The 18,541-nt window shown below is 40.3% G+C and overlaps 1 protein-coding gene across 4 annotated transcripts in view; it reads left to right on the top strand.

Moving 5' to 3' along the window:
• Positions 1–18,541, top strand: part of ndrg2 (NDRG family member 2) — a 41,573-nt gene that overhangs the window by 7,433 nt on the left and 15,599 nt on the right. The window contains exons 1-2 of one of the 4 annotated variants that reach the window (XM_026295257.2): positions 5,212–5,362; positions 5,562–5,795. Coding sequence is in view for 1 of the 4 variants with exons in the window: in XM_026295248.2 (XP_026151033.1) it covers positions 5,055–5,169 (115 nt within the window). In the remaining 3 variants the exon portion in view is untranslated. Of the gene's footprint in view, positions 1–5,026; positions 5,170–5,211; positions 5,363–5,557; positions 5,796–13,923; positions 14,042–18,541 lie in introns of those variants that run through there. The other 3 variants (XM_026295264.1, XM_026295248.2, XM_026295272.1) reach the window with 3 other exon arrangements.

Here is an 18,541-nt window from a genome sequence, read left to right as displayed (position 1 = left end):
CTTACGTTTTTGTTTGAAGGGAAAGGTTCTCACAGTGTTCTGTTGAAGAATAAGAGGAGGAGGCTGCAGGTGGAGAGCCAGTGGAAATTCTTTGGATGATTTCTTTTTTGTGTGTATGTGTGTGTGTGTTTTTGGTGAATTAGGCCAGAGGACACACAGGCAGTTAAGGGTTGATGAACAGCAGTTGGTGTATAGGTTTTTGGTTTTCTTTTCTATTGGGAAGACTTGACAACTACAGCAGTTAAAGTTGATGAGGTACTTGTGAGGAATCATCTATTCTCAGATCAAAGGATGTGAACTGAAACATGTATAAAAATGTAAGGACATTCAGCCTGTGTGCACATAAACAAGGCATGAAAACTTTCACTGGTGCTTCATGGAGATCCAAAATGTTCAGAATTAAATAAATAAATAACATTTTATTTCAATAAATATACACAATTGCATGACATGACCATGTAGTTCTCAAATAATGAAACACATCCTTACAGTGAAGCTCATTATTTAGTGATTTTTATTGTTTTAACAATTTTATTATTATGAAACATTATTTCATCAGGCTTGTTTTGACAAAAGAGTTCATTGCAAAAGCCTTTTTTAAAATTCCAGTAGCTCTTATTTCAAAATGTCATTGGCTGTTATTTCACTGTGCTGTGTTCCCCCAGTGTCTTTTTTTATTTCACAAGGCAGTTTTTCAACAGAATGACTTTTTCAGGCAAGGCCAGGGGGGCGGGACCATCTGTGCACTGTGTCCATGTTGAATCTGCACAGGAGCAGCTGTCTTCCAGTGTTGGATGTCCGCTTTTGAAATTCCAGTTGAAGGACTCAAGACTTTAGTGCTTTCTGGCATAAATGTCCAAGATATAGCTAACATATTTGCTATATCATCATTTTGCTATATCTATTCTTTTTGCAGCCAGTACTTGGGCGACAACGCTAAATATCCAGCAGCCAGTCACATAACTGGTCCTGCCCTCATGGCCTTGATTGACAGACAAAGTCATTCTGCTGCAAAACAGCTTCGTGACATAAAAGCTGCTGGAAGGGGTTTTTCCTATAAAATGATTTCATAATGTCTTGTTTAAGAAACTTTTAAATACAACTACTCTAGTACTATGCACTACTACTAAATAAATATTTATTATCTTATTGCTACTATGTTTATTTTTTTCTCTTGATTGTTTTATTTTGTGTTTGGCAAAGTTGACAGGAAACACTTTCATTAGGTTTTTTTTTTTTTTTTAAACCATAAATAGAAACCAGATGTGTGTAACCTGTAGCCTCTGACAGAGTTGTTGGTGTATTCAGTGCTCCCATCTCAATACTATCAACTCAGGAGATCGATCAGAGGATGGAACAGGATGTTCAGGGTCGGATGTGCCAAGTCAAATTGTCCTTGAGGTGCATGCTGATTATCTGTGTACATAGTGGCTGCTTCTGTGCCTATTTGTACTAAATGTACTCAAGTAAAAGTACCAATAGACATACTCCATTACAGTACTGCCTTCACAATCTAACTTATCAGCAAAATGTAAAAGCATAAAGGTAAAGGTTTTACCTCTTTAAGGCTCAAACAGCTGCTTTAATGTGTGTAAAGGGGCACCAGACAAAAAAGCCAATAACCACTGCTTTAATCTTTCACAGTGTTTTGTTTTCTAAATATGTCATATGTTTTTTTTTTTCCCCTTCAAAATCTTAAAATAAATGGAAACTACAGCTTCTTCTTCCTATTTTCCTTCCATCAGCATTAACCCTCAAGGTTGGAGGGTAAAGAGGGGAGACGGCTCTGGGGCTGTGATTGTATGTCTGCATATAAAAGGCAAAACAGTGTTATGAGGTCAATTACAGTTTTTAAAAGGAGCCTAGTTTAGCCAATGAGGGCCACCAGGGACCAAGTGGAGCTGCAGCATGTTATCCAGTCTGACTTGAGCCCGTTGAGAGAAAGAGACAGGGAACAGGTGGATTCATAGCATGGACAAAAGTAACAAAACTGCAGAAGATAAGCTGATATGGAGGAGATGAAAGTGGAGGAGTTTAAAACTACAAGCCCTGAAGGTCTTGTTCAGTATCTGCAGAACAACCAGAATGGAGAAGATAAATGATACAGACATTTGGCTGTTAAAAGTTGAGGGCTCAGAGGCCTCGATGTTGCTGATCATTCCCTGTGTTTCTTTATAAGGAATATGAAAGATTAAAAAGTAATGGAAATGGTCTGAGGTCTTTGATATTTTGCACTGTAATTGTTGACCTAAAAGAGCACAGTGTGTGTGCAACACTGGGCTACAGAATCAGTTGCTGATTGCGATAAAGGTGGTCATTGCCCTCAGGCAGAGGTAGAACAGGAACATGGGGTTCATCAGTTTCGATCTAACACTGATTATACATAAAAGACCGATCAAGGAGGTTTTTCAAATCTTGACATGAACTTAACACTAAATTTAAAAAGAGACAACAGTTTTCTGCTGCTACAGTCAATATTTTTTAAATTAACAGCAAATCAAATGACTGTGTAAGTGTGAAAGGAGTCGCTCAGGGTGATGAACCTACAGATAATTATCACCTAACTCTGCAGTTCCTTTTAGCTCCATGTATGCAGCATCTTTCAGCTTGTTATGGTCGTCTGCCCCCCCAACATTTAGGTTTTAGTTCTTTCTTATCACATCAGTTCTTGCTGTTGATTGCAGCAGTTTTTGAGTAAAAAAAAAAATCTATAAAAGCCATGCTAGCTCATCAGCACGAGTGGCTGATAAACAAAGTTAGCCTGAACATAATGAAACAAAGAGCAAGATGTTTCTCTCAGTAGATAGCAGAGACCAGAAGCATTCATAAGATGACTCCTAATGAATTTTATCTGGTTATGTAAATTGACAATATCAACTTGAAATGCTGTCACTTTTGTGTTTGCAGTGATGGATTACATGACTGACTACCTGAACCTGCTGTGACTTTTCCCCCCAAGGTTCAGTTATGATGAAGCTAAAATATCATCACTTTAATAGCACTATAATGAATTATACCACACAGGCTGATATTTGATTGACACACTCGGTGAACTTAATTAGAATAGAAAGGTTGGCAGAAGGAGCATCCTGCACAATCAACAGTCGTAATCGGATATAAACTGTTTTGAAAAATGGAAAGGCTGCTCAGAATACAAATGTGTAAAGTTAGGTGGCGCAGGTGCTGCTGGGTCCTCTAGCATTTTGAATGTTTTGTATAAATATAGTGTTGCAGGCAGCAGCAGTTAAACACTCTCTAATGCTTAACCTGTAGCCGTTGGCTTGTCTTTATAGCTCAGCAGCCAGTATTATATCGGAAAACAAACAAAAGTCTTTCTACGCTGATTATTCTCGGTGTGTCCTGACTGTGTGTCAGGTGTTTATTTCTCCATGTTACTACAGCAGTTGGGCATAGTTTATTCCTCTTGCTAACCTTTTTATTGGCAGTGGTACAGAACAAAGCCACGTGCTCCTCTAAATGACATGTTTATACTTGAAGGCATTTGTCTGTTTGCTGGAGTACAGACTGAGGATGCTGAGTCACATCTTGTCTAAAACTCCAATCAGATGTTCACAGCTTATGCTGGACCTCCAGTGTGGCCGCCAGAGGGTGTGTTACATCACCTGAAAGCCCCTTAAATCCAGCTAGGCTGCACAGCTGGTGGGCCAAGATAAGAACATGACCATTGATATATAACTGTAACTGCTGTAGCTGTTGCTGCAGTGCACCACAGCAATTTTCTCTGCACCTACCCATTCTACTTATAATTGAGCTAATGATTTAACAAAATATCTTTTTTTAACCACTGACCTTGTACTTTCTACTGAAATAGAGGCATAAAGTTTCAGCATATGTTTGAGCAAGACCGTTTCTTATCTTTTTAGGGTTAAAGCGTTTGTGTTGTGTTGACTTGAATTGAATTCACAATGGTGCAATAACTTGTCTAATTGTGCATCAGTGTGGTTGGAACAAATATCTGGCTCGCCACAGCATGATGGGGGCACAGGCTGGAGGATCATTACGTAAGGTGGTTAATTTAGGGCCGCAGAGAAATTTTAAAATGCCAACTGTGATGCAGATAACATGTTGAGTGAGTTTTATTCCAAACCCAGCCACTTGAAAAACTGAATTATTTTCCACAAATAATATTTTGCTGGCAAGCAAATGTAATTTGAAGCATCTCTCTTCCTACAAAATTCTCAGTGGCAATAGCATAATAATATTTTTACAATACAGCCAGAACAGCTTTAATAAATCCTTCACTGTTTTGAGACAGAAAAAAAAAACTCCAAACACATATGTTCTAAATTTGTAAAACTCATATTGTTGCCTTTTTTTTGTTATAAAGACAGCTGGGAAGAAAACAGGAAACGGTTCAGTCATCCAACAGCAATACAGATGAACCTATGTGTGTCACTTGGGGAAACTATGACCTGACTTACATAACCACAGTGCTAATGAATGTTGTTCTGGTTCCCAGCAGCTCTGCGCTGGGATCAGTGAACAGAACAGTAAAGTTTCAGCTGGAATTACATGTGTCATGTTTATTTTCCCTCTGCTCATGTAATGAAAGAGCTCATTATATACTGTGGCACTTACCGAGTCATGTAAGTTCACTACTTCATGGTCAGAAACTAAAAACTGAGAGAAAGTGTTTGGAGAAAATGTTAACAGTAAAGTTTTTACGTGTCATTATACAGTATTTTTTTACTTTAAACTTAAGGCTACCAGGCTACATCACATAAAGCTTTTTCTCATACCTGTTAATCCCTATTTGAGTAAACTGTAAGACAGTATGTACCAAGTCCAACACCCTCAAGCTCAAATGTCTGTAAACGTTTTTCCACCCTCTGGCTCACTACTATTGCTATGATAACAAAACAAACCTTGTTACACATTGTAGTCACAGTATGTCTAAAATGTAATCGTTTTTATTCTAGTCATATGATAAGGATTTGATTTAATTATATAAGCATTTGGAGATGGAAAGGATTGTCAAAGTGAAATGCAACTCTCATTCCTCCAGGGGACAAGAGGGAGGTGGTTGAACCCCCATGGAGGACACTTGGAGTCCCGGTCTGGCCAACCAGATGGAAGTCTCATTGTTGGACTCCTTGAAGCCGAAGCATTCCGCTCCTGTTCCTCTTCCTGGCCAACTTTTCACTCCAGGTGTGTTTGTTTATTTATTGGCTCGAGCCCAGGCGGGAACGCTCGCACGTTCTACTCAGTTCCACGAGCCCAACAAGGGTGGACTGTACCAACGTGAAACCAGGGGAGGGGGGAGGTGGAGCTAAAAAGAGAAACACGCTGTTTGCTCTTGCTCTTCAGCGTTTAGTCTGGTTCAGACCGGAGCTGTCACAAGGTGAGTTAAAAATACCACCTTTAACAAAATGAAATCAGTCATGCTTACACGCATTTGTTGATAGTTTATTGACAGATAACTTTCTACCACCCCTAAAAAAAAAAACAAAAAAAAAAACTCCGCTCCATCTTTCTTGTGTGATTGACCGCTCCATATATTTTTTTCCCCCTGTGCTGAATTTTCCTCCTGCTGGAGAAAGGAGAAAAAACAACAACGGGAAAACTGAGAAGAAGAAGAAGGCACCGCGGAAAAAAAAAAATAAAGGAGGTGGAGGAAAAGTGAAATAACAGGAGATTAACGGAGAGACTGGGGGAACAGGTTGGAAAGAGACACAAGAAGACATTGCGCAAGTGGACGAGACTTGCCATATATTTTGAGAAGTCACGGCTTTTGTGTGAAGATTTTTTTTTTATTCCGGTGTGCAGATTAAACGGTGAGTTTATTCTGTGTTTTTCGCTCTTTATGGTAGTGGAGAGAAAGTCAGGGAGTAGCCTGTGCAGATTGGGCATTGCTCATTCAACAGTCGTGCAACAAGGCAATAAATCGAAAAAAAAGAGAGAGACTTCTGTGTTAGTGCGCAGGGAAGCAAAGTGGACCCGTATGTTTATTTATGCACAATGCAAAGTAATGCATTTTTCCTTGACTGACCGTGAAGCTCACCGCCTATTAACAAATAGAAAAAAAAAATCCCTACAAACTCTACAAAACAATCAGATGTTTTTTGTTTTTTTTTTTGTTTTTTTTTTTTTTTTTGCATGCCAGGGAGTGTTAAAAGTGTGTGTGTGTAATGGAGTGGGTGTTGTTGACGCGTACATGTGGCACCGCCAGCGGGTCTTTGTTCCTCCACTCCACCCCCCCCCCACCCCACACACACACACACACACACACACACACACACATCCAACCCCCTCGGCCCTGGCATGACAGCTCACTGGCATGGCCCAAACCTCCTGCTGACAGAATAGAGGCCAATATTGACATCCCCGTGTCACATGTTCTTGAATCATACATGAACTTGACCCCCCCTCTCCTTCCCCACGATCTCCGTCTTGTCTCGCAGTTTAAAGGCACACCACTGTTCTTTGTTTGGGTTGTTTGAAACTGCGGTCTGTACCGAGCGGCTGACTCGTGGTTAAATACCTTTTTCTTCTCATGACAGAAAGGTTGTTTGTGTCTCTGACTCAGAGGGAGAGGCACTTAGACTGGGGCTGTTTTTTGGGGGGGGGGGGGGGTAGGGGGCCTAGAGGGGTGCTGTGGCTCTTGGCGCGCCAGAGGAGGATTTTTAATGTGTGTCAATGTCAAAGGGAGGTGTGCCCCGTGTGTGCGGTCACTGGCTCAGTGCTGGATCGGATAAAACCATTCAGAGAGAGAGAGAGAGAGAGAGTGGCTAATAGGGCACAGCAGTCCCGTCAAAAGATGCGTCTCCCGTCTGGGTTTTACCTGTGTGTGCAGTGCCAGTCCAAGGACACGAACACAGCACATTTACACACTTGCACACCTCTGCTCTGTCTACACTCCGCTCAGCGGACAGGTTTTCACTGTGCTGCAAGCTGCACGCACGCACGCACGCACACAAGCAACTCTGCGCGCAGATTCCGTGAGTCATGCCGCATTTGGAGACTCGCGGCCTCACTGCTCCTTGAGTGAAGTGGAGTCCCTGCTGATAAGGCGCGCGCGCACACGCACGCGAAGTCCCGTGCGCGCGCCCAGACAGGCTCTTCTGGAGTAGACGACGTTCCAGAAATGCAAAAAATGCACGCGCGCACGCGGGCTCTCCACGAGCTATGCCAGAAATGACAGACTGCATGTGTTGAGATTTGGAAATGCAAGCACACGCACACACACGCACACACAGAGTGTATTGTTTGTCTTTTTTTTTTGGTTGGAATTGCTGGTGGGTGTGGTGTTGCCAGCAGGCTTGTGTGCATAATTTTGTCACTGTTTGTCTCAAACGAGTGTTCATTATTCCAGGAGAGGCCACACACTGAAAAGGCAGGGGGTCTTGATATCTCATTTTTATGCCAGTTACACAGTGTCACTCTTCACTGCTCTTAGCCGCACAACCAGATTTCTCAGAATAGTGTCCATTATGATCATGAGTCGAAATGATTGAGGATGCAGCACTTTGGGAAAATAACACAGTGGGTGCAGCACAAGCTTCCCAAATATTTCCAAATGGCTCAGACAGTTGTGTTCAAGTGAGACAAAAATAATAGACAGGAATTAGTTTTCTGGATTAGTTATTTTGTTTAAGTGTCTCTGTGTTTGTGGTGGAGAATCACTAGGCCTGCTCACATTGTATTGCATCTCCGACACACAGTCTTGAATGCACACTTTTCTGAAAATTAGAAGCAGATTAAAAATGCAAGAGGATGGAAAATTATTCCACTTTATTACCAGATTTTTTTCTTATCAACTCAGAAGAATCGAAGAATCAACCGGTTGCTACCGTTCATTTTGGACTGACAGATGACCTTACAGATGACCTTTGCAACTATCACAGCTTACTAATTCTGTATACTTTCCAGCTGACTAAGGTTTTTAGTGAGGACACTGTTACTTTGACTAAGCCAGGCTGCTGACGTGTCAAAGCAGAGATTTGTGGAGTTTTTCTGGAGTCATGCGCATCTGTCAGGGCCCAAAATAAACTCTTCAGCTGGAACAGATGCCCTTTGGTCTGATGCTACATCCCTGAGCGTTTGTGTTCTGGCAAGACCAATAATCCAAGGAGATCATCTTATTGACATCATTAAACTGTGATGGATGGGAGCAGTTTAGCTCAGTCTTCTCTGCTAAAGCTTTTTGTGACCCCTAAACAGAAGCAACCTTAAATGATGCCATAAGAGCTATTTTGCATTTGCTGCAAAGTTTAGATGATGACTGTATTTCAGTGTCTTTGCACCACTGAACTGGTTGCCATGATGGCTATTGATCAGTCTGACCTCATTAAAGACTAGTTGCACCATCATTGAACTTTGACTGTGTTCTTTTGCATTATCAGTTATAGTCTGACCTTCTGCACTCCAGGGAGAGTGAACCCAAAACTCCCCAGGGCTCCTAACACTTTTTTCCCCATTATCCCTGTAATATATATATTTTTTATTGTGTATGCTAAATTTTGGTAAATACATCATTTTAATGTGAGACTGAAAAAAAAAAATACCACAAGGCTTTGCTTACAAATTATTTAAAAAAAAAAAAAAAAAACGCACCTGTGTTAACTACATTTTAAGAGCTTTGCTTCTACATATTTACTCAGTCTGGTGTGATGGTTAGCCATTAGTTAGTAAACTAATGTTAGCAAATATTACAGTTGCATAACTGACATCACAGTCAAGATACATCTGTTGTCTGCTTTTTGGTTTTGTAACTAACTGTGTTTAAAAGATGGTTAAATAGAGTTTATTGTCGTAAAATTTTTTGTGCTTTTATCACTATAGTAAAATCCACCAATTATTAGTAAAATACTGAGTAAAAATCCTGGGAATACAGTAGTGTTTGAGTGCCTGTTGTTAAAAATGTGAGTGCTTAAACCACAACTGCTCTGATAGCAAACGTCGAACATTGCAAGTGAATATTTGCTCCATTTGCTGAAACACAAACATACTTCCTTGACTATAGCATACTGTAGGTGAGGGGGAAAACTTGAGTGCTTTCTGATTGTCACGCTGCCTGCTGACTATGCCAATATTAACATTTACTCCGGCAGTGTTTGTTAACCTGTTAAACAACACTAGGACGCCTTTAATTGTCCATTTTTGCTTTCTCACCTCGCTACATTGCAGTCTTTTAGAAAAAACATGGACACGTGGTATCACTGAAACAGGGGATCCTACTGATTACAGAAACATTGTCCCAAGCTTATTACAGAACTGCAGTATAGCAAGGTGAGAAAGGGTGAGCGGGCAAACAAGGATGAGGGCGTCCTAGCTGAGTTTGACAAGTTAATGCACTGTTGACTGCAGGGAAAGGCAACATGCTTGACCTGTTTAAGGGGTCATGGTTGTGCAGTGATGAGGCGAGTTCAGATCTCAGGGTTGAGGTGACCTTAAATATTTTAGATTCACACCTGAAATCCAAAGCTGACACATCTTACTGAATGATTACTTATATGACAGTAAAGGCATGTGATTTATTTTTAAATTAGGTTAAACAATGCTGGTCTTCACAGTAATACAGGTCATTATGTACAATATTGAAAAAAATGAGTTAATTTCCTGACTATAAATAGGCCACAATGATAAACTGCCTGAAAATCTAATTGTTATATCAGCTTCTAAGCTCTAATTGATGCTGTGAAACACTTCCAACACCATTGTAGCTAAATGTGTAGATGTGCGACAAACTGAGCCTGTAAGCAGCTATAATTGGACTCAAGTATTTCTTCTGACGGATACAGGTTCCATTCAGGTCCCAACTGCTCATAAAAAAGTCTTTGTCCTTATGTTGAGGTGTTAACAACACTAAAATAGCCTTCTATATAAGTGCTTGGCAGCTGTTGCATCTTGTATTCTTGTAGCAAGTCGACTGTGTTGAGGTGTTTGATGGTATTTCACTGCTGATTGTCGTGTTATAATTTCCTCAGGATGTGGAGATCAAAACAGAGCTAAAAGAACAGTTAATATTGGACTCAGCCTACATGCATCAGGTGGACATGAACAGACTTGTATATGATTGCTACTGTTGATACATGCTTGCTAGATGAGTAAATAGTCAACTGCTTCCTTTGGCATTCACTATAACAACTTTATAAGACAATGATAGTTTGTCAGATGTACAGTTACTTTTAAATCTTATAGCTACAGCGTCTGTCTTATATTGTTTTTTTTAACTTCATATTGTTTCTACAATCATATACTGTAGTATGTTCTAATTGTGTGTACTATGTACTATTACAGATGTACTTATGTTGAATATTTACAGGTTCAAGCTTTGCAAATATGAGGATTTGATGGTTTTCTTTGTTGTATATAATAAGATTCTGAGTTTTAAAATGCTGGGCAGAGAAAACAATTCCATATATTATGTGATATTATATATTTTATTTTGTAGTAAAGAAGCTAAATCTAGACATATTATAATTTCTGCTCTCCTTCACACGCTGCAGTTGTGTCCTGTATCTGAGTGTAGCTACTGTGACTAACATTGTCTAGTGTTGCACTTCTGCCTGTTGGCTCCAACAGAAACACAGATTCTTCTCTGTTGACAGAAGATTTAACACAGTGTGTTAAACCCCAGCCAACATGACACGAGAGGCCATTGAAAATGCAAAACAAACACTGAAATTTGTTCTTACAGGCTATTGAAAATTTATTTGGAAGCCAAAGCATACCTAACACAGCTGAAATATTTTTCCCAGTCACACTTACTGAGGCTTCATTTAGTTTATTTGACTTCTCGTTTTTAATGGCTAATTTTAAAAAAAGGAACAGAAAAATCTGCAGTACATGAATAGCAAACAACAGCTATATTTTGAAAGAGTTCACCAGATACCGACTGGTTAAAAGGTTTTTCAGTTGAATTTTGCCCTTAATTAACCGGCAACATAGTCATGGACGCCAAAGGCTCAATGATGCACATGGGGAGCAATAGCTAGCCCATCTGGTCTGATCCCACAGAAGAGCTGCTGTAGCACAGATTGCTGAAAAACTTAATATTGGCTATGATAGGTGTTAGAGCACACAGTGAGTAAATCACAGCTTGCTGAGTATGGGACTGTGTGGTTACAGACCAGTCAGATTGCCCCTGCTGACCCTGTCAAAACCACCTACACTGGGGCACAAGAGTGTCAGATCTGGACCGTGGAGCAGTGGACGAAAGTGGCTTTGTCAGATGAATCAGAGTTTCATTTACATTATGTGGACATCAAGGTACTGTGTGTCGTTTACCTGTCAAGATGCTGAAAAAACAGGCCTTTCCATGGTGGCCCCCACCTCAAATCTGTGGCCTACATCTTGGTGTCACATATCAGACAACACCTTCAGAGGGCTTGTAGAGGATCAGAGAAGTTTTAGCAGCATAAGAGAGACCTACTCAATATTAGGCTTGGGGCTTTTATGTTGTGGCTGACCAGTGTAAGTTTGGAAGCAGTGTAACCGGAGTGTAACATGAGGTCAGATGTTTTTTTTACGGTACAACGGAGAAGAGCACATTAGCGTATGGCTGAGACAGGGTGGAAGAATACACATTGTAAGATCAGCCTAGTCTGAATCAATTCTGACCAAGTGAGTAACATTGTTGTGTGTTTTTCATTTGAATAGTTATTATCGGTCATGGCCTGTGATTATTAGTCTGTTTGTGAACAAAATATGGTTTTTCTATTTTTTATGTCCTGTGTAGGCAGGCGTGAGCAGTTTCAGCATCTGGGTCAGTGCGTATGGATTTTTTGCTGTGTAGGTGTATGAGACTGCAGCAGTCTTCATATGCTACCATCTAGACCAGTGTGGGGAAGATTGTGTGTGTTTGTGGGGGGACTGCTCAGTCTTTTTGCCAGATGGCTAGAGGCCAGATACAGATAGGCCAGGCAACACAATGCCCTGTCTGTTCTTACAAGTCCAAACAGCTCTTTACAACACCCTATTTATAGACAGATGGCTCTGTTCAAACCCCATTCATATTTCTCAGGTTGGATATGTAGAGTAGAGTGGGAAGATGTAATATTTTTTTTCCCAAAAATGTGCTGTGTAGTGCAAATATAAACACTCGCTGTCAGTTGATTTCTGGATAGAGGTGACCTAAATGTGTCCAAATGTGGATCCAGTCTTGTGCTGTCCGTGGAGATGGTTCACAGTGTGTGTGTGTGTGTGTGTGTGTGTGTGTGTGTGTGTGTGTGTGTGTGTGTGTGTGTGTGTGTGTGTGTGTGTGTTTTCTCCAAGTGAGTATTACAGAATGCACAGTTACATAATCAGGAATGTTTATCACTAGAGTCACAGGCATAAGATGAGCTGTGCAGGACAGAAAATAAACAGCAAGAACAGGTTAGAGAATAAATGTTTGTACCTCTCTGGTACACACAAAGTCCACATGAAGTATTTATATAGTAGATTGTCTGCAGTTGTGTCTTAGCAACAGGGGCCCCTGTCATGATGGAGGTCCGGTGAAGAGATGTCTGTAGGACAGTAACAGATAATATGTAAGAACAGGAAGACATTTAACTGAAATTTCTTATTGACCTAAAAAGCTGTGTACAGCTGTGTGACAGTAGGTAAATAAAGATCACTAAAGTGGGGCAGATTCTAAATGTTTAGAAAAATGGCCATAAAGAAAAGCAAAAGAAAGAAGAAAGACAACTCAAGTACAATTAGGTTTTAAAAAAAGCCTCAGAAAGAGATGTGAAAGATGACTGCTTCAGTCGGCTTTATTTCTTGGCAGAATCGTTAGAAGAAATGCACTAATTTTAGGATGTGTGAAGCTTTTTTGTGCAGCTATATTTTGAAATGTTTCACCAGGCACAGACTGGTTAAAAAGTAAATCATGATTGATCTTAACATGTAACGTTTAAGGCCTGATCAGGATGAAATGAGCTTGAGATGGGATGAGTTAATAGTATTCCCTCGGTTGAATGTGCCGGGAAGCAACATGAACCGGCTGTCACCACAGTTGTCATAAATCTATTTTAATCTCTTTTTTTTAATGTGTGGATATAATAAGACTTCATTTTAAACGCCCAGAGGAGCTGGGTTCTGTAAAACATGCAACTTAAATAGTTAGCCTTTTAATAACTTGATTACGGGGAAGCTCATTTCTATTTGTAGGTTTTATAGTTTGAGAATTAAACTTCAGCAACTGTGCAGAGAATATGATATTCACTGCAGCTTTGTGCTGGGTGTAGTAGCTCCGTCTCCCTCCACATCTCTTCGTTTTCCTGCTCTAAGCTGACAATCAGATGCAGCACCAGTTTAGCCTTTGAAACTCCACACCTAATCCATTACTTATTCATATGCAATTAATTTATTTGCATAATCAACCACCAATGTGATAATCTGCTCATTAAATGTTAATTTCTGAGTTCATAGCCACAACTGTTTGACATCATTTAGTCCTGTTTCTGTCCAGGTTCTGCAGTAATAGATGACTGCAGTAATAATGTTTTCATAAAGCAGGAGAACATTTTCCTGTTGACTGTTCTCAGTTTGATGATAGAGGCAGAGAAAGTGTGAACAACGATGTATCACTGATGACTGAATGATGCCGTAGCAGTTGGTCATCTTCATGTTCCTGCACAATAACCATGTGTTTAGTGTGACTCACTGGTAGTAGATATGTATGTAGGTCTTGTTTGTTGTTGATGATTCGATGGCCAAAAATAAATGGACACGTGTCTTTGGACTTTTATTGTTATTGTTGTACATGGTTTGGTCTCGTCCTTTGTGTCCCAGTTAAGGGAAAGCTTAATGACGCAACATATGTTTGTATTTTGTGTTCTTGCAGCACTGAGGCAACAGTTTGGCAAAGGTCTGTTACTGTTGCAACACAAGTCAGCTCCGTAAAGAAATGTTTTTTTAAGAACTCGACTGGCCTGCACAGAGCCCTGACATCAGCCCAACCCAGCTAGTGTGGGATGAGCTTGAATGTGGAGTTTGAGCACACATCACATATGGGTATAAAGTTAAACTGTCGACATCATTTTGGCTACAGTGTGTGTCATCAATGTTTTGCAGTTTGGGTTCTGCAGTGCTGGTAGGACAAAATTTCTTTTTAAATTTTAGACATTTTGTAAACTAAAGAAGCCACTGATAAGGTTATCTGTGTCAAGAAAAAGTACAGATAAGGCTTTAGCTGCGTTCTAAATATATGTAAAAGAGAACAGTGGGAATAGCCCTCTACCATGTGTACGCCATGGTAGCTATGTATTATTAAAGTGTTTTGGGAGTTGCTGCCTTAAGAAAAGCTGTTCTATGTTTGGCCACAGCAGTAATCAGCTCACCGTCATTGGACCATCTATCTCTATCAGCTCTTAGCCAATGGCTCCGACATATCAATTTACCCTGGCATGAAGGTCAATTAGTATGCATGCATTTGTGATTGCATGCTTCTCTGTGACTGTCATCATGTCCTCGTCTATGACCTGAATCAAAATAACTGATTCAGCTCTGTTTGTTTTTTTGTTTAATGTGGCTAGATAAATGCTCACAGCTCTAACCTGAACAGAAGGAACCACTGTCTTTTATAGACTCACATAGGAGTTGAAGTAATTACTGGTTCACTTCATGTTTTCTTTGCGATACAGTCTCACACCCATTAGGCAAACAAAATAAAAGCCTATCTGTCAAGTGCCATTAGACATTCAGAGGCGTACAGTGGGGAAGGAGAATTTAAATCTTATAGCTAAACAGATAAAAGAGTCAGAAAACAAAAAACACATGCTTGTTCATTATCATCAACACCATGTGTTCTTCTCGTCTGTGCATTAGTCTTCTTGGTAGTTCTTGTTTGTGCCCCCATGTTTACCATTCTATTAAGTAAGAAATTGTCTTCATTTGATTATTACAGAAATAGAACTATTAGAAATTATTATTTTAGGATGTTTGTCTTTAAAACATTCAGACATTTTGTAAAAGGTGGCACCTTGATATTATTTTGTTGTGTTGATCCCTCCTGAAGAACTCTACAGTCTTCTGCAATCAATGCCAAATAGAACTGAAGCTGTTCTGGTGGTGCAACACATTACAAAACATTTCAGTATTACGCAATGGCTAAAAAGGTTGAACATACAACATCAGGATGAATAGATATAAACGAATATCTTAGCAAAACTGGGTAATTCAATCAATTAATCTGCTATACTTTTGTAATTCTATTTAGGATGCGGTCGATTATCTGCTCCATTAGTGAATAACCCTTGTCAAAGAACAATCTAATCTTTCAAGATGACAGAGAGACTGGATATCTGAGTGAGGTGAGGTTATGATGGAGGGAATAATAGGCAGCCTGAAAATGAAAAGAAGAGCTGAGCTGAGCCGCTGAGTGATGGATGGCAATAGGATTTGAGAAGACAAGGGGCCAATGTGACGTGCTGAGAGACAGAGAGAGAAAACAGGCCTTTCTAAGCTGTGCCTTTTGGAGAGCCAAGGTGATCAACGTGTGCCCATGCAACGCTGTGGGAAGAAGCACAGGGGAATTGAAGATGGGGGGGCTAGGATAGGCTTAGCCCAGAGAGGAGACAAGGGGAGCTTTGGCTCCGCTCTGGGTCTCCATGGTGGCTGCTGTTGTGCTCTTTTTGTCTCCAGACATTTGTCGCTCATTTTTCTCTCACATTTTCTGTCCTTGGACTGTGTTTTGTCCAGCAGACCTAGCAACAGACACCCCCAAAATACCTCAAGAGTCAAGCTGACTGCAGGGGAGTGCATGTGCTTAGAAATATACAGTAGCAGTTATTGATGTGAGCTGCATGTATGTTTATAAGTTGTTAATCCCTAAGCGATAAAGCGAGGCTTGGTGTTATATCAAACTACAAATATATTTTTTACTCCAAACCACAAGCTAATACTCATTAAAAATGTATTGTCTGGCATTCACATATAGCATCAACTCAAATAAAAAGACCATCAATACTTGACATTATAGGCACTAATATGTGGTAGGATATAAATAAATAATGAGATAAACATATTAAGATGCAGACAAATGATTTTCTTTCATATAAATAGATTGTGCTTGTTACCAAAAGTACACAACTCTCCAAATACTGTCCATCTGAGACAGACACAGGTTCAGTACAGCATTAACAAGCAGTGAAAAGCTGCACTTTGTTTCATTTGTATCTTTCTTTGCATATAGCAACTGTACAAAACTAAATTCTGCTTTTCGGTCTGTCGGCAGACCTCGGGCGGAGCTGCTCGTCATTGTGCCATGCATTTAACACTGACGTACTGGTACCCAGGTGTGACAACAGTCAAGTACTGCAGACTAATGTGATTTCCTTCAGGACAGAGAGCAGATTCAGTCCTGGGAGTGTTTATGTCCTCAACACCTGGGTCTGTCCACTGTGTCAATGTATGTGTGTGTATTTGTGTGTCTGCAGGGTGATAAATCTGTGTGTTGTGAGATGACAACACACAGATTTTGTTTTCACATTTCACTATTGTCAAGTGGAATCGATAAATCTCCGGTGACATTAGTTTGGAATAGCAAACAAAGTACCTGCCTTTCCCTTTTGAAATTGTATGTGTTTCCTACCTTATTACACATTTCAGAGCAAACTGGAGGCAGAGGAGCCTGACCAGACCTCAACACTTTACGATCAAAAGTATTACAGACAAGTCCATAGGTCACAGGTGCAAGGAGTTTAATGCAACCCATACTTACATTTTATGGTGACCAAGTCAGACTGTATAAGACTAACGTATCAAGTTCCCCCGCTTCTTCTGTATTTCACCTCAAAGGTCTTACCACCCTCTCAGGTTTTGCAGTCCTAAACCTCAGCATTGATGCTCCTGCAGTACATGTTGAAGCAGCCATGCATATCCCTCGAATGCCACAGGTCTAACCTTTCAGCGTTTCAGCCTTTTGCCTACAATCTCAATATAGGTGACCTTAATTCTCAGTGCCCTACTTTAGTACGCTGTATGTGTTTGGGTATGTCTGTCTGAATGCCTGGGTGTGTCGCTGCAAATACTGGCAGCACCAAAGGCAAAAAGAGACCAAATGAAAGAAAAGAGCCGTGCAGCAGAACTGTTTGCCTGGTTTTTGTTTTTCCTTTTGTTTGCTTCAAAAGAATGATGAAGAGACAGAAAGAGGATGGCAGAGATGAGACAAAGACCTGCAGAGAGATAGAGAACAAGGAGCGATGACTGGCAGAAATTGACTGAGACGTGAATGAAAAGTCAGCAGCTTGACGAAAGATGGATGGAGCAGTGGGGGAAGAGTGCCGAGCTGTGAGAAAGAGAGAACGAGAATTAAATACAGCGAATGAAGGCAGATGGAGCAAGAGAAAGTTATCTTGTTTGACACCAGCTTGTTATGTCAGCTCTGCAAACAACAATTTAGTGGTTGATTTAAAAAAAAAAAAAAAAAAAAAAATGCTGAAGCTCTTTTATTTCTGCCTGTGATGAGTTTTTCTTGCAATTTGGCAGTCTGTGATAGTTGTTTCTGTTACTGTACAAGGAAGACTGCAACAAATGGCACCTTCTGATGATAGAAATGCAAACTGTGATATTTCCAGCTTTGCTGGCAATAGAGCTGGGCAAAAGTTTTTCCTTTAAGTGCTGGACTTTCATATGTACTGTTTAAAAATGCACTGCCTTTAACGGCCTTCATCCCTGTAACAGCCTTTCACGCTTTGTGCAGTCCAATATGGCTGAAGCCCTTGAATACCTGTTTCTTATAATTTGCAGTGTGCATGTATGCAGATCACCATAAATGTAAAGCAGAAAAGATCTAACCTGACCATGGACCACAAACTGCCTTTTTAACATTTTGCTGTTTTTATTCAGTCTGTTTACAAAGTTCCTGGCCTTGATTCGCTGCAGAGCTTCCTTTTTAAAAATGTGTTATATATTCAAAGGAACAAAGAAAGTAACTTATGAAATGTGCTGAGAGAAAACAGACCACAGGAGATATATCAAGGATTTTTCTGGGGGGGGGGGGGGTAGTTAAGTCTGGTCCTGGAGATCCACTGCTCTGATTGTTTTCCAACTATCCCCTACATTCCAGCTTCTGATTGGCTGAACACACCCGATCCAGGTAATCAGCAGTGGGCAGGACAGGGAGTGTTAGAAAACATGCAGGGCAGCAGATCTCCAGGACCAGGGTTGGCTATATGGATAAAAAATCTCAGCTACTGTCCATTTAACTAAATATAATAACTTTAGTGGAATTTGGAAGTGGGGAAAGAGTTTATAGGTTCAGTACTTTATTCCCTAAACATCAGGATTTATTAGCTGAATGTACAGGTTTGAAGAGTAAGGAAAGGCAGCTACAGTTAAACCCTAAGGGGAAAAACATGTATGAGCCAGTCACCACCTGTACTACTTACAACCCGCTGAACTCTGACACACAGTTTTGAAGCTAGTAGTGTTTCTGTTTGGATCTCTGCCAGTTTGTTCAGTCAAAAATACTTGCCAAGCAGGCGGGTGAAGGCAGAAGCCAAAGACAGTGTTGTATTTAGACAAGTGGAGATGAAAACCTGAAAAGAAAAACATTCAAAAGAAAAGATAACATTAAGTTTTCTATAAATAT

This window comes from Mastacembelus armatus, chromosome 18 (assembly GCF_900324485.2).
Source record: "Mastacembelus armatus chromosome 18, fMasArm1.2, whole genome shotgun sequence".
NCBI lineage: Eukaryota > Metazoa > Chordata > Actinopteri > Synbranchiformes > Mastacembelidae > Mastacembelus > Mastacembelus armatus.
The sequence above is the reverse complement of the archived record's forward strand: the minus strand, read 5'-3'. Positions and strand labels throughout refer to the sequence as shown.